The 15351-nt window shown below is 46.7% G+C and overlaps 1 protein-coding gene across 4 annotated transcripts in view; it reads right to left on the bottom strand.

Moving 5' to 3' along the window:
• Positions 1 to 2647: 2647 nt before the first annotated feature.
• The window catches only part of fam49al (family with sequence similarity 49 member A, like), a 102608-nt gene continuing 89904 nt past the window's right edge, over positions 2648 to 15351 (bottom strand). For all 4 annotated transcript variants that reach the window (XM_045709503.1, XM_045709501.1, XM_045709504.1 and 1 more), the window contains 7 exons: positions 14227 to 14363; positions 13067 to 13144; positions 12144 to 12260; positions 8347 to 8426; positions 4150 to 4276; positions 3310 to 3380; positions 2648 to 3080 (listed from right to left, as the gene is read on the bottom strand). In XM_045709503.1, the coding sequence (XP_045565459.1) occupies positions 3017 to 3080; positions 3310 to 3380; positions 4150 to 4276; positions 8347 to 8426; positions 12144 to 12260; positions 13067 to 13144; positions 14227 to 14363 (674 nt within the window). In that variant the 3' untranslated portion in view covers positions 2648 to 3016. The remainder of the gene's footprint in view (positions 3081 to 3309; positions 3381 to 4149; positions 4277 to 8346; positions 8427 to 12143; positions 12261 to 13066; positions 13145 to 14226; positions 14364 to 15351) is intronic.

The raw sequence follows: 15351 nt of genomic DNA, 5'->3' as shown, positions 1-15351 counted from the left end.
GTGTGTGTGTGTGTGTGTGTGTGTGTGTGTGTGTGTGTGTGTGTGTGTGTGTCTCTCTGTGCATGTATTTATCCTCTTATTATGATGTTGCCTTAGTCCCTCCCTGATAGGCTTGTCTCTGCCCTTCTCTTTATGTTTCAACATACACATGGTTAGCAGATGTGAGTGTCGCGAAATGCTTATGGTCAATATCTCCTTAAATAGCCCCCTAAAGATAGAATATTCCCCAAAACCAGGGGCGCAACTTTGGTTTTAGAAGTGGGGGGGACATAATAATAATAATAATAATAATAATAATAATTATAATAATTATTATTATTATTTTATCCAGTTGGATAAACACTCCAAACAGCCTACCCAACCACTCGGAGGCGTCCACATGGTCCTAAAGCACACCTTTGCCTCATTTTGTATCACAATTCCACTGATAAAACTGGGGGGGGGGATAAAAATACAATTTCAGAATGTGGATGGGACATGTCCGTCCCCCCCATCCCCCCGTCCCCAGTGAAAGTTGCGCCCTTGCCCAAAACATCCAAGATGTTTTCCTTCACAGTGTACAGAATGCCTTACTGATGGCTGGTTGGCTATGTTGGGATTGGAGCAGTAGACTTTGATGTTCTGGATCTTTTCGGAACCCACTAAAGATAGACATCAAGCGATGTTACAAGGCTAGCAGTCAGTCACTATCTCCTTTAACCCCTAAAGATAGACATCAAGCGATGTTACAAGGCTAGCAGTCAGTCACTATCTCCTTTAACCCCTAAAGATAGATATCAAGCGATGTTACAAGGCTAGCAGTTAGTCACTATCTCCTTAACCCTTAAAGATAGATATCAAGCGATGTTACAAGGCTAGCAGTCAGTCACTATCTCCTTAACCCTTAAAGATAGATATCAAGCGATGTTACAAGGCTAGCAGTCAGTCAGTATCCCCTTAACCCCCTAAAGATAGACATCAAGCGATGTTACAAGGCTTGTAGTCAGTATCTCCTTTAACCACTAAAGATAGATATCAAGCGATGTTACAAGGCTAGCAGTCAGTCAGTATCCCCTTAACCCCCTAAAGATAGACATCAAGCGATGTTACAAGGCTAGCAGTCAGTCACTATCTCCTTAACCCCCTAAAGATAGACATCAAGCGATGTTACAAGGCTAGCAGTCAGTCACTATCTCCTTAACCCTTAAAGATAGATATCAAGCGATGTTACAAGGCTAGTAGTCAGTCACTATCTCCTTAACCCCTAAAGATAGATATCAAGCGATGTTACAAGGCTTGTAGTCAGTATCTCCTTTAACCACTAAAGATAGACATCAAGCGATGTTACAAGGCTTGTAGTCAGTATCTCCTTTAACCACTAAAGATAGACATCAAGCGATGTTACAAGGCTAGCAGTCAGTCACTATCTCCTTAACCCCCTAAAGATAGACATCAAGTGATGTTACAAGGCTAGCAGTCAGCCACTATCTCCTTTAACCCCCTAAAGATAGACATCAAGCGATGTTACAAGGCTAGCAGTCAGTCACTATCTCCTTAACCCAATCCTCACCTTCTGATGATGCAGTAGCTTTGGCACTTGTTGTATGAACTTTAATGTGGATAATAAAAAGTTTTAGCACCATAAAGAGGTCTGAATCACCAAAATTCTTCACAAACTCCGTTTATGGGCACAACATTACATACTAGTGCCAAGAACACCCACAGCTCCCATGGTTACGGTGCAAGTGGATGGGAAGTGGGTTATGGGTTAGGATCAATAGGAGTGGTTGTATAATGAGGAAATCAAAATGGAGTGTCTGGGCGCATCTCAACACACTAAAAATAGGTTTCCCTCCATTTCTCCTTTCTGACTTTCCTTCATCTGCAATGATGTGAAAGAGCTGAACAATGTGAGAGCTCATTTCTGGTTTGTATCCGTCACATTGCTTTTACTTTAACACCTGTGTTTTCAGTTCAGTGCAGACGAAGGAGAGGAAATGAGGAGAGGGTGAGGGAGTGGAGGAAGCCCCTTCAGACGATTGGGATGGACCCTCAATGCAGAGACTGAGCCTAATCTACACAGGTGCCCAGTCCCAAACCAATACCTCACCCTGAACCCTAGGACCTTTTAGACTACCTGACAGATTGTTTGGATTTGTATCAGTGATAAGGTTAAAGCACCCATTAGCCTTCTGTAAGTTAAGAAGTGTTTGTGCCATACTGCATACAACTCCAAGTCCATTTAGATTGGAGGAGTCAGGACTTTTGGAAAGGGACAAGCTATTGTTTTGGAATCAGGCCATTTTGTCATTCCCAGTCTTATTCTTTAATGTTTGTAATGGAGCCTGGTTTAAATCTTTACAGCGGCTACTTAGAGACTGACAGACAGCGTTGTTTATATTCTACACCAGTGCAAAAATATTTTTCAGACTAACGTTGTTGTACGGAATATTAATATTTCTGTGTTTATTTTCAGTTTTTTTTTGTTTGAGTTTTGTTTCCTGACTTTAGATTTTCTAATATAGCTTTTTCCTTGTTGTTCTTCTTCTTTAGTCTTATTAATATAGCTTTTTCCTTGTTGTTCTTCTTCTTTAGTCTTATTAATATAGCTTTTTCCTTGTTGTTCTTCTTCTTTAGTCTTATTAATATAGCTTTTTCCTTGTTGTTCTTCTTCTTTAGTCTTATTAATATAGCTTTTTCCTTGTTGTTCTTCTTCTTTAGTCTTATTAATATAGCTTTTTCCTTGTTGTTCTTCTTCTTTAGTCTTATTTCCATCTTGTAACACTTGTTTAGTTTTTTTTGTTTTGCTATTTTTCTCTTTAATATATATCTCTATAGTTTCTCTTCCTTCATTTTCTTTTTTTACAAAATGGGAGACAGAATGATGAACAATACATAGACTTGTTCTTTTCATCAGCTCTTCTTATCAGACCAGAACATTTTGCACACCACAGTTTGTTCTTCCTCGTTCTTCTTCATCTCCCTCCGTGTTCGCTCTCTCATCTTCCTTCCTTCCCTCTCTCTGCTCCTCTCACTCTCATTGGAGAAGAGCCCTGATTTGTTTGGAGGTGCTGTCGTCGTTTAGATGTCGGGTCGTATACCTGGAGAGGAGTAGAGGAGGAGGAGGAGGAGAGGATGGGAGGAGAGAAGGGGGGAGAGGACAGGAGGAGAGAAAGACACATGAGATGAGTATATGTACGTACACTCTACACTCTCTCTCTCTCTATCTCTGTCTGTGTCTCTCTGTCTACTCTCCCTCTGTCTCTCTCTCTCTCTCTCTCTCTCTCTCTCTCTCTCTCTCTCTCTCTCTCTTCCTCAATGTCTCCTCACCTCAGTGCGTTCAGTAGTCCCTCCACGCTGTTGGACGGCTGCTCTTTCAGCACCTTGATGCAGCCCTTCATCTGTACGCACACACACAAACCAAAGATACACACAGCTTTAGAGAAAGGTCATCACCCTACAGGAGGACATCAAGGCATGTGTGGTCAGATAGACTCAGCATTTTAAGCAGTATACGAGTAGAAACATGGATGTTTGTGTGTGTGTGTGTTGTGTAGTTTTTGTGTGTTGTGTGTGTGTGTTGTGTAGTTTTTGTGTGTTGTGTGTGTGTGTGTTGTGTAGTTTTTGTGTGTTGTGTGTGTGTGTGTGTTGTGTAGTTTTTGTGTGTTGTGTAGTTTTTGTGTGTTGTGTGTGTGTGTTGTGTAGTTTTTGTGTGTGTGTGTGTGTGTGTGTGTGTTGTGTAGTTTTTGTGTGTGTGTGTGTGTGTGTGTGTGTGTGTGTGTGTTGTGTAGTTTTGTGTGTGTGTGTGTGTGTGTGTGTGTGTGTGTGTGTTGTGTAGTTTTTGTGTGTGTGTGTGTGTGTGTGTGTGTGTGTGTTGTGTAGTTTTTGTGTGTGTGTGTGTGTGTGTGTGTGTGTGTGTGTGTGTGTGTGTGTGTGTGTGTGTGTGTGTGTGTAGTGTGTGTGTGTGTGTGTGTGTGTGTGTGTGTGTGTGTGTGTGTGTGTGTGTGTGTGTGTGTGTGTGTGTGTGTGTGTGTGTGTGTAGTTTTTGTGTGTGTGTGTGTGTGTGTGTGTGTGTGTGTGTGTGTGTGTGTGTGTGTGTGTGTGTGTGTGTGTGTGTGTGTGTGTGTGTGTGTGTGTGTGTGTGTGTGTGTGTGTGTGTGTGTGTCTTACGTCTATTTTAGAGGTCTTGGCGAAAGCTCCTACAGGGTGGACGTGGTCGTACAGGATGATCACTCCCACCATCACCCTCATACAGAACAACATGGTGTCTGTGTTGGTGAACCTACAACGGTACTCACTATGGAGAGAGGAGAGGGAGGGAGGGGGAAGGGATCGGAGATAGGTAGGTGGGGGGGAGAGAGAGGCAGAGGGAGGGTGAGAGAGTAAGGGGGTAGAAGGAGGGAGGGAGAGAGAGAGAGAGGCAGAGGGAGGGTGAGAGAGTAAGGGGTAGAGAGGGGGAGAGAGAGAGGCAGAGGGAGGGTGAGAGAGTAAGGAGGGAGAGAGGCAGAGGGAGGGTGAGAGAGTAAGGAGGGAGAGAGGCAGAGGGAGGGTGAGAGAGGGAGGCAGAGGGAGGGTGAGAGAGTAGGTAGAGAGGGAGGGTGAGAGAGTAAGGAAGGAGAGAGAGAGAGAGAGAGAGAAAGAGACGGAGAGAGGGTGAGAGTGGGAGAGAGTGGGGTTGTTATTGCTTTAATCAGCTTTAAGACACTGATGTTCTTTTGGATAATGACTTTTATGATAATTGGTTATCATGCCAGTAATGTGTCATCAGCAACCTTGGGAAAATCCACTGCATTATCATTAACCGCAGACTCAGCAAAAACAATGTACTGAGCAAATGTCAAATTGGCTTTTTACCAAATTACCGTACGACAGACCACTTATTCACCCTGCACACCCTAATTGACAAACAAACAAAGACAAAGTCTTCTCATGCTTTGTTGATTTCCCAAAAGTTTTTGACCCAATTTGGCATGAGGGTCTGCTATACAAATTGATGGAAAGTGGTGTTGGGGAAAAACATACGACACAAAGAACACGTGCGGTTAAAATTGGCAAAAAACACACATTTCTTTCCACATGGCCGTGGCTAAAGCCCCACCCTCTTCAATATCTATACAGTTGAAGTCGGAAGTTTACATATACTTAAGTTGGAGTCATTAAAACTCGTTTTTCAACCACTCCACAAATTTCTTGTTAACAAACTATAGTTTTGACAAGTCGGTTAGGACATCTACTTTGTGCATGACACAAGTAATTTTTCAAAACATTGTTTACAGACAGATTATTTAACTTATAATTCACTGTATCACAATTCCAGTGGGTCAGAAGTTTACATACACTAAGTTGACTGTGCTTTTAAACACTTTGGAAAATTCCAGAAAATTATGTCATGGCTTTAGAAGCTTCTGATAGGCTAATTGACATCATTTGAGTCAATTGGAGGTGTACCTGTGGAAGTATTTCAAGGCCTACCTTCAAATTCACTGCCTCTTTGCTTGACATCATGGGAAAATCAAAAGAAATCAGTCAAGACCTCAGAAAAAACATTGTAGACCTCCACAAATATGGTTCATCCTTGGGAGCAATTTCCAAACGCCTGAAGGTACCACGTTCATCTGTACAAACAATAGTACGCAAGTATAAACACCATGCAGCCATCATACCGCTCAGGAAGGAGATGTGTTCTGTCTCCTAGAGATGAACATACTTTGGTGTGAAAAGTGCAAATCAATCCCAGAACAACAGCAAAGGACCTTGTGAAGATGCTGGAGGAAACAGGTACAAAAGTATCTATATCCACAGCAAAACGAGTCCTATATCGACATAACCTGAAAGGCCGCTCAGCAAGGAAGAAGCCACTGCTCCAAAACCGCCATAAAAAAGCCAGACTACGGTTTGCAACTGCACATGGGGACAAAGATCGTACTTTTTGGAGAAATGTCCTCTGGTCTGATGAAACAAAAATAGAACTGTTTGGCCATAATGACCATTGTTATGTTTGGAGGAAAAAGGGGGAGGCTTGCAAGGCAAAGAACACCATCCCAACTGTGAAGCACGGGGGTGGCAGCATCATGTTGTGGGGGTGCTTTGCTGCAGGAGGGACTGGTGCACTTCACAATAAATATGGCATTATGAGGTAGGAAAATTGTGGATATATTGAAGCAACATCTCAAGACATCAGTCAGGAAGTTCAAGCTTGGTCGCAAATGGGTCTTCCAAATGGACAATGACCCCAAGCATACTTCCAAAGTTGTGGCAAAATGGCTTAAGGACAACAAAGTCAAGGTATTGGAGTGGCCATCACAAAGCCCTGACCTCAATCGTATTGAAAATTTGTGGGCGGAACTGAAAAAGTGTGTGCAAGCAAGGAGGCCTACAAACCTGACTCAGTTGCACCAGCTCTGTCAGGAGCAATGGGTCAATATTCACTCAATTTATTGTGGGAAGCTTGTGGAAGGACTCCCCGAAACGCTTGACCCAAGTTAAAAAATGTAAAGGCAATGCTACCAAATACTAATTGAGTGTATGTAAACTTCTGACCCACTTGGAATATGATGAAATAAATAAAAGCTGAAATAAATCATTCTCTCTACTATTATTCTGACATTTCACATTCTAAAAATAAAGTGGTAATCCTATCTGACCTAAGACAGGGGAATTTTTATTTGGATTAAATGTCAGGAATTGTGATAAACTGAGTTTAAATGTATTTGGCTAAACTGTATGTAAACTTCTGGCTTCAACTGTATCTACGAATAAGGCAAGGGCACTAAAACAGTCTGCAGCACCCAGCACCCAGCCCCACCCTCTTCAACATCTATATCAACGAATTGGCGAGGACACTAGAACAGTCTGCAGCACCCGGCTTCACTCTACTAGAATCTGAAGTCAAATGTCTACTGTTTGATGATGATCTGGTGCTTCTGTCACCAACCAAGGAGGACCTACAGCAGCACCTAGATCTTCTGGACAGAATCTGTCAGACCTGGGCCCTGAAAGTAAATCTCAATAAGACAAAAATAATGGTGTTCCAAAAAAGGTCCAGTTACCAGGACCACAAATACAAATTCCACCTAGACACCATTGCCCTCGAGCACACATAAAACTTTACATACCTCGGCCTAAACATCAGCACCACAGGTAACTTCCACAAAGCTGTGGACGATCTGAGAGACATGGCAAGAAGGGCCCTCTATGCCATCAAAAAATTTGACATACTAATTAGGTTCTGACTAAAAATACTTGAATCAGTAATATTACCCATTGCCGTTGATGTTTGTGAGGTCTGGGGTCCAATCACCAACCAAGAATTCACAAAATGGGACAAACACCATATTTAGACTCTGCATGTAGAGTTCTGCAAAAACACTAAATAATGCGTGCAGAGCAGAATTAGGCAGATACCCGCAAATTATCAAATTTCATATAAGCTTTTAGATTTTACAACCACCTAAAAGGAAGCAATTCCCAAACCTTCCATAACAAAACCATTACCTAAAAAGAAATGAACCTGGAGAAGAGTCCCCTAAGCAAGCTGGTCCTGATGCTCTGTTCACAAACACAAACACACACCACAGAGCCCCAGGACAGCAACACAACTAGACCCAACCAAATCATGAGAAAACAAAAATAAAATTACTTGACACATTGGAAAGAATTAACAAAAAACAGAGCAAACTAGAATGCTATTAGGCCCTAAACAGAGAGTACGAACACAAATTCGAAAACAAACCCAATTTTGATAAACTCCCATATCTACTGGGTGAAATACCACAGTGTTCCATCACAGCAGCAAGATGTGTGACCTGTTGCCACAAGAAAAGGTCAACCAGTGAAGAACAAACACCATTGAAAATACAACACATATTTATGTTTATTTATCTTCCCTTTTGTACTTTAACTATTTGCATATGTCTACACTGTATGTAGACATAATATGTCACTTGCTTTGGCAATGTTAACATATGTTTCCCATGCCAATAAAGCCCATAAATTGAAATTGAATTGAGAGGGAGACGGGGGATATGAAGAGTGGAAGAGAGGGATAAAGATAAAGGGTAAAAGAAAGACTATGCAAATATGGAAAAACCTATTCAGCTTACACTTGGCCTGAAGGACATGACATGACATGACATGACATGACATAACAAGAGAGAAGGAAAGAGGATGGAAAGAGTGGAGGTACTCACACAGCAAGAGAGACAGTAAGAAAGAGAGGTGGAGTAAAAGAAGGAGAGAATGTAGAGAGAGGGATTGAAAAATAAAGGACTAGACAAACAAAGGACTAGAGAAAGAGACTAGAGAAATAAAGGACTAGAGAAAGACGGGACTAGAGAAAGACGGGACTAGAGAAAGAGAGCTACTCACGGGGTCTCCAGCATGACGCGACACACACAGGCCATGGTGCTCAGGCAGTCTGTGGTGTCTTCAATGGGTAAGGTCTTATTCTGTAACACAGACAGCAGGGGGAGACAGAGAGTAAATACCGACCCTGGCCCCTGGGGGGAGACAGAGAGTAAATACCTACCCTGGCCCCTGGAGGGAGACAGAGAGTAAATACCTACCCTGGCCCCTGGGGGGAGACAGAGAGTATATACCTACCCTGGCCCCTGGGGGGAGACAGAGAGTATATACCTACCCTGGCCCCTGGGGGGAGACAGAGAGTAAATACCTACCCTGGCCCCTGGGGGGAGACAGAGAGTAAATACCTACCCTGGCCCCTGGAGGGAGACAGAGAGTAAATACCTACCCTGGCCCCTGGGGGGAGACAGAGAGTAAATACCTACCCTGGCCCCTGGGGGAGACAGAGAGTAAATACCTACCCTGGCCCCTGGGGGGAGACAGAGAGTAAATACCTACCCTGGCCCCTGGGGGAGACAGAGAGTAAATACCGACCCTGGCCCCTGGGGGGAGACAGAGAGTAAATACCTACCCTGGCCCCTGGAGGGAGACAGAGAGTAAATACCTACCCTGGCCCCTGGGGGGAGACAGAGAGTAAATACCGACCCTGGCCCCTGGAGACAGAGAGTATATACCTACCCTGGCCCCTGGGGGGAGACAGAGAGTATATACCGACCCTGGCCCCTGGGGGAGACAGAGAGTAAATACCTACCCTGGCCCCTGGGGGGAGACAGAGAGTAAATACCTACCCTGGCCCCTGGGGGAGACAGAGAGTAAATACCTACCCTGGCCCCTGGGGGGAGACAGAGAGTATATACCTACCCTGGCCCCTGGGGGGAGACAGAGAGTATATACCAGCACTGGCCCCTGGGGGGAGACAGAGAGTATATACCTACCCTGGCCCCTGGGGGGAGACAGAGAGTAAATACCAGCACTGGCCCCTGGGGGGAGACAGAGAGTAAATACCTACCCTGGCCCCTGGGGGGAGACAGAGAGTAAATACCGACCCTGGCCCCTGGAGACAGAGAGTATATACCTACCCTGGCCCCTGGGGGAGACAGAGAGTAAATACCTAGCACTGGCCCCTGGGGGAGACAGAGAGTAAATACCTACCCTGGCCCCTGGGGGAGACAGAGAGTATATACCAACACTGGCCCCTGGAGGGAGACAGAGAGTATATACCTACCCTGGCCCCTGGGGGAGACAGAGAGTAAATACCGACCCTGGCCCCTGGGGGAGACAGAGAGTAAATACCTACCCTGGCCCCTGGGGGAGACAGAGAGTAAATACCGACCCTGGCCCCTGGAGACAGAGAGTATATACCTACCCTGGCCCCTGGGGGAGACAGAGAGTAAATACCTACCCTGGCCCCTGGGGGGAGACAGAGAGTAAATACCTACCCTGGCCCCTGGGGGGAGACAGAGAGTATATACCTACCCTGGCCCCTGGGGGGAGACAGAGAGTATATACCAGCACTGGCCCCTGGGGGGAGACAGAGAGTATATACCTACCCTGGCCCCTGGGGGGAGACAGAGAGTAAATACCAGCACTGGCCCCTGGGGGGAGACAGAGAGTATATACCTACCCTGGCCCCTGGGGGGAGACAGAGAGTATATACCTACCCTGGCCCCTGGGGGGAGACAGAGAGTATATACCTACCCTGGCCCCTGGGGGGAGACAGAGAGTAAATACCAGCACTGGCCCCTGGGGGGAGACAGAGAGTATATACCTACCCTGGCCCCTGGGGGGAGACAGAGAGTATATACCTACCCTGGCCCCTGGGGGAGACAGAGAGTATATACCTACCCTGGCCCCTGGGGGGAGACAGAGAGTATATACCGACCCTGGCCCCTGGGGGAGACAGAGAGTATATACCGACCCTGGCCCCTGGGGGGAGACAGAGAGTATATACCTACCCTGGCCCCTGGGGGGAGACAGAGAGTATATACCGACCCTGGCCCCTGGAGACAGAGAGTATATACCTACCCTGGCCCCTGGGGGGAGACAGAGAGTAAATACCTACCCTGGCCCCTGGGGGGAGACAGAGAGTAAATACCTACCGTGGCCCCTGGGGGGAGACAGAGAGTATATACCTACCCTGGCCCCTGGGGGAGACAGAGAGTATATACCAGCACTGGCCCCTGGGGGAGACAGAGAGTATATACCTACCCTGGCCCCTGGGGGGAGACAGAGAGTAAATACCAGCACTGGCCCCTGGGGGGAGACAGAGAGTATATACCTACCCTGGCCCCTGGGGGGAGACAGAGAGTATATACCTACCCTGGCCCCTGGGGGGAGACAGAGAGTATATACCTACCCTGGCCCCTGGGGGGAGACAGAGAGTAAATACCAGCACTGGCCCCTGGGGGAGACAGAGAGTATATACCTACCCTGGCCCCTGGGGGGAGACAGAGAGTATATACCTACCCTGGCCCCTGGGGGGAGACAGAGAGTATATACCTACCCTGGCCCCTGGGGGGAGACAGAGAGTAAATACCGACCCTGGCCCCTGGAGACAGAGAGTATATACCTACCCTGGCCCCTGGGGGGAGACAGAGAGTATATACCTACCCTGGCCCCTGGGGGGAGACAGAGAGTATATACCTACCCTGGCCCCTGGGGGGAGACAGAGAGTATATACCTACCCTGGCCCCTGGGGGGAGACAGAGTAAATACCGCCCCTGGCCCCTGGAGGGAGACAGAGTAAATACCTACCCTGGCCCCTGGAGGGAGACAGAGAGTATATACCTACCCTGGCCCCTGGAGGGAGACAGAGTAAATACCGACCCTGGCCCCTGGAGGGAGACAGAGAGTATATACCAACCCTGGCCCCTGGGGGGAGACAGAGTAAATACCAGCACTGGCCCCTGGGGGGAGACGGAGAGTAAATACCAGGCTTGGGGTGTGGTGACACAAATATAGGGTGACTGGGGGTGTGGTGAGGCTAGTATAGGGTGACTGGGGGTGTGGTGAGGCTAGTATAGGGTGACTGGGGGTGTGGTGAGGGTAGCATAGGGTGACTTGGGGTGGTAGCTATTAGTAAAGGCTTGTGGTAGGCTCTTGTTTTAGGGGACAGGAGTTGGTGCTAGTTAACATTAAGAACTAGAGGGAGGGGAGGGACGGGGGAAGGAGGTAGGGACTAGAACAAGGGGACGGGGGAAGGAGGTAGGGACTAGAACAAGGGGACAGGGGAAGGAGATAGGGACTAGAACAAGGAGACGGGGGAAGGAGGTAGGGACTAGAACAAGGAGACAGGGGAAGGAGGTAGGGACTGGAACAAGGGGACAGGGGAAGGAGGTAGGGACTAGAACAAGGAGACAGGGGAAGGAGGTAGGGACTGGAACAAGGGGACAAGGGAAGGAGGTAGGGACTGGAACAAGGGGACAGGGGAAGGAGGTAGGGACTAGAACAAGGGGACAGGGGAAGGAGGTAGGGACTAGAACAAGGAGACAGGGGAAGGAGGTAGGGACTGGAACAAGGGGACAAGGGAAGGAGGTAGGGACTGGAACAAGGGGACAGGGGAAGGAGGTAGGGACTAGAACAAGGAGACAGGGGAAGGAGGTAGGGACTAGAATAAGGGGACAGGGGAAGGAGGTAGGGACTAGAACAAGGGGACAGGGGAAGGAGGTAGGGACTGGAACAAGGGGACAGGGGAAGGAGGTAGGGACTAGAACAAGGAGACAGGGGAAGGAGGTAGGGACTGGAACAAGGGGACAAGGGAAGGAGTTAGGGACTAGAACAAGGGGACAGGAGTTGTGACTGACCTCTGATACGAACTTGGTGGTGGCGTTACTCAGGGTCTTCAGCATGGGCGTGGCCTCGGCGTAGAACAGAGACATCCGATTGGCCATCTCATTGTTCACCTCGTTCTCCGCCTCCAACTGCAGCAGAGAGAGATGGTTTCGAACAAGGCAACATTTGCATATTTGGCACAGGATTCCTCTTTAATTGTTGTGTGTTATCAAGTAATCTAATGTGACATTATTCAATGCTTTTCCTGTCTGCAATTCATTAAACATCTACATAGAGAGAAAACACAGTACTGTGTGTTGATGAGTAAATACTGTGGTGATGAGTAAACACTGTGGTGATGAGTAAACACTGTGGTGATGAGTAAACACTGTGGTGATGAGTAAACACTGTGGTGATGAGTAAACACTGTGTTGATGAGTAAACACTGTGGTGATGAGTAAACACTGTGGTGATGAGTAAACACTGTGTTGATGAGTAAACACTGTGGTGATGAGTAAACACTGTGTTGATGAGTAAACACTGTGGTGATGAGTAAACACTGTGTTGATGAGTAAACACTGTGGTGATGAGTAGCTTTTATCTTTTTCACATGTGACTATGGTGACAGTTTGTAATGAACACTGTTACCCTAGCAACTGTCTGACAGATTAGCCAAGTGATCCTGGTTCAGGCTGGTTGTTCAGCCTGTTTCTACTGATAGTCTTACCCGCTGGTTGTTCAGCCTGTTTCTACTGACGGTCTTACCCGCTGGTTGTTCAGCCTGTTTCTACTGACGGTCTTACCCGCTGGTTGTTCAGCCTGTTTCTACTGACGGTCTTACCCGCTGGTTGTTCAGCCTGTTTCTACTGACGGTCTTACCCGCTGGTTGTTCAGCCTGTTTCTACTGACGGTCTTACCCGCTGGTTGTTCAGCCTGTTTCTACTGATAGTCTTACCTGCTGGTTGTTCAGCCTGTTTCTACTGATGGTCCTCCTGTAGTAGCTGAAGTCATTCTGAATGGCTGGGTTTGTCATCTAGAGAGAGAGGGGGAGAGAGAGAGGGAGAGATGGACGAAGGGAGAGGGAGGGAGAGAGAGAGAGTGAGGGAGGGAGGGGGAGAGGGGGAGGGAGAGAGAGTGTGAGGGAGGGGGAGAGGGAGAGAGGGGAAGAGAGAGGGTGGGAGAGCGAGAGAAAGAGACAGTGGCTAGAATAAGTACAGTTAAAAAACAGTACTTTATATTCTTAAGATGACCTAGTGTCCCACTGAAGGACAACAGGAAGGAGAGAAAGACTGGTCATTCACAACAGGAAGGAGAGAAAGACTGGTCATTCACAACATAACAGGAAGGAGAGAAAGACTGGTCATTCACAACAGGAAGGAGAGAAAGACTGGTCATTCACAACACAACAGGAAGGAGAGAAAGACTGGTCAATCACAACACAACAGGAAGGAGAGAAAGACTGGTCATTCACAACACAACAGGAAGGAGAGAAAGACTGGTCATTCACAACACAACAGGAAGGAGAGAAAGACTGGTCATTCACAACACAACAGGAAGGAGAGAAAGACTGGTCATTCACAACATAACAGGAAGGAGAGAAAGACTGGTCATTCACAACACAACAGGAAGGAGAGAAAGACTGGTCATTCACAACACAACAGGAAGGAGAGAAAGACTGGTCATTCACAACATAACAGGAAGGAGAGATAGACTGGTCATTCACAACAGGAAGGAGAGAAAGACTGGTCATTCACAACACAACAGGAAGGAGAGAAAGACTGGTCAATCACAACACAACAGGAAGGAGAGAAAGACTGGTCATTCACAACACAACAGGAAGGAGAGATAGACTGGTCATTCACAACAGGAAGGAGAGAAAGACTGGTCATTCACAACAGGAAGGAGAGAAAGACTGGTCGGAGAAGTGTATATCGGAAAGGGATATGAAGTGTTATAAAGGTAAGGACCACTTTACCCCTCCCTAATATTATGGAAACATAATTGGTGTCTGACCAAATTAATCAAGATTTTAGTTTTGAGTTTAACCGAGATTACACCCTCCCTCCCTCTTCCTCTCCTCTTCCCACATTCCTCTCTCCTCCTCCTCCTCCTCACTTTTAGTTCGTCGAAGCTGAGGGTGAAGTGGAGTATCTCAGCGAACTGTTTGGCCAGGGCCTGTTCTCTCTCCAGGTGCTGCATGGGAGCGTAGGGAGGGCTCGTCAGCGCCTCCAACAGGCTACGCAGTGCATTCTCTACAAAGACACATGTACATAACATTCGTTTCATTACCATTAGTATTCAGTCAGCTGGGCATGCAAGTTTTCATAAGAGCTTGTGGCTCCTCAGAACTGTTTTATAGCCACATTACACACATGCGATTCATAAATAGTATTGTCTGCATTCCTGTGTCCTTGTCCTAATCATATCCCTTATTATGGTGTCCGCACACATGCTATTGAACCCAGACCACGGTATAGCTGTATGTAGCTCTGTCAAAGTAATGGCTCAGCCTGTCCCGTGGGGACCAATCCCTTCCCTCTGAATCATTAACTATTCAACAGCTCTTCTATAAATACAGTACTGATGGGTTTTTATCTGCGACGGCCTGGATAGAAACTCCACTCTCCCTCCTCCTGCTGCTAACCCAGAGCTACTGGAGCATAGATATATAATTAATAGAACCTCTAATCTCCCTCCTCCTGCTGCTAGCCCAGAGCTACTGGAGCATAGATATATAATTAATAGAACCTCTAATCTCCCTCCTCCTGCTGCTAGCCCAGAGCTACTGGAGCATAGATATATAATTAATAGAAACTCCACTCTCCCTCCTGTTGCTGCTAACCCATAGCTACTGGAGGATAGATATATAATAGATAGAAACTCCAATCTCCCGCATCCTGCTGCTAGCCCACTGGAGTGCTACTGGAGCATAAATAGATATAGAGTGAGTAGAGAGAATGTTCAAGGTAATGTCCTGTGGGTTAGGGGCGTACTACTTGCGTCACCTCTAATCCCCCCCTGGTGACTTTTTTCTGTGTTCTAAACAGGTATCCATGGTACATTATTCCTTATCATAGAGCCACTGTATGGGAATTCTATGTATTGTATTTCTATCATCAGTAGAGTACTGCCGTCTTAGCGTGTGCTTCAGTAACTGCAGGAGAGGAAGACGGGGATGTGGAGGGGACTGGTGAAGGTCGGCGTTTCTTCTTGTAGTCAAACATTGTGAATTCTCTACTT

Source organism: Salmo salar, chromosome ssa27 (genome assembly GCF_905237065.1).
Source record: "Salmo salar chromosome ssa27, Ssal_v3.1, whole genome shotgun sequence".
NCBI classification, from domain to species: domain Eukaryota; kingdom Metazoa; phylum Chordata; class Actinopteri; order Salmoniformes; family Salmonidae; genus Salmo; species Salmo salar.
Note: the sequence above shows the minus strand (reverse complement) of the source record. Positions and strands in the feature narration are given on the sequence as shown.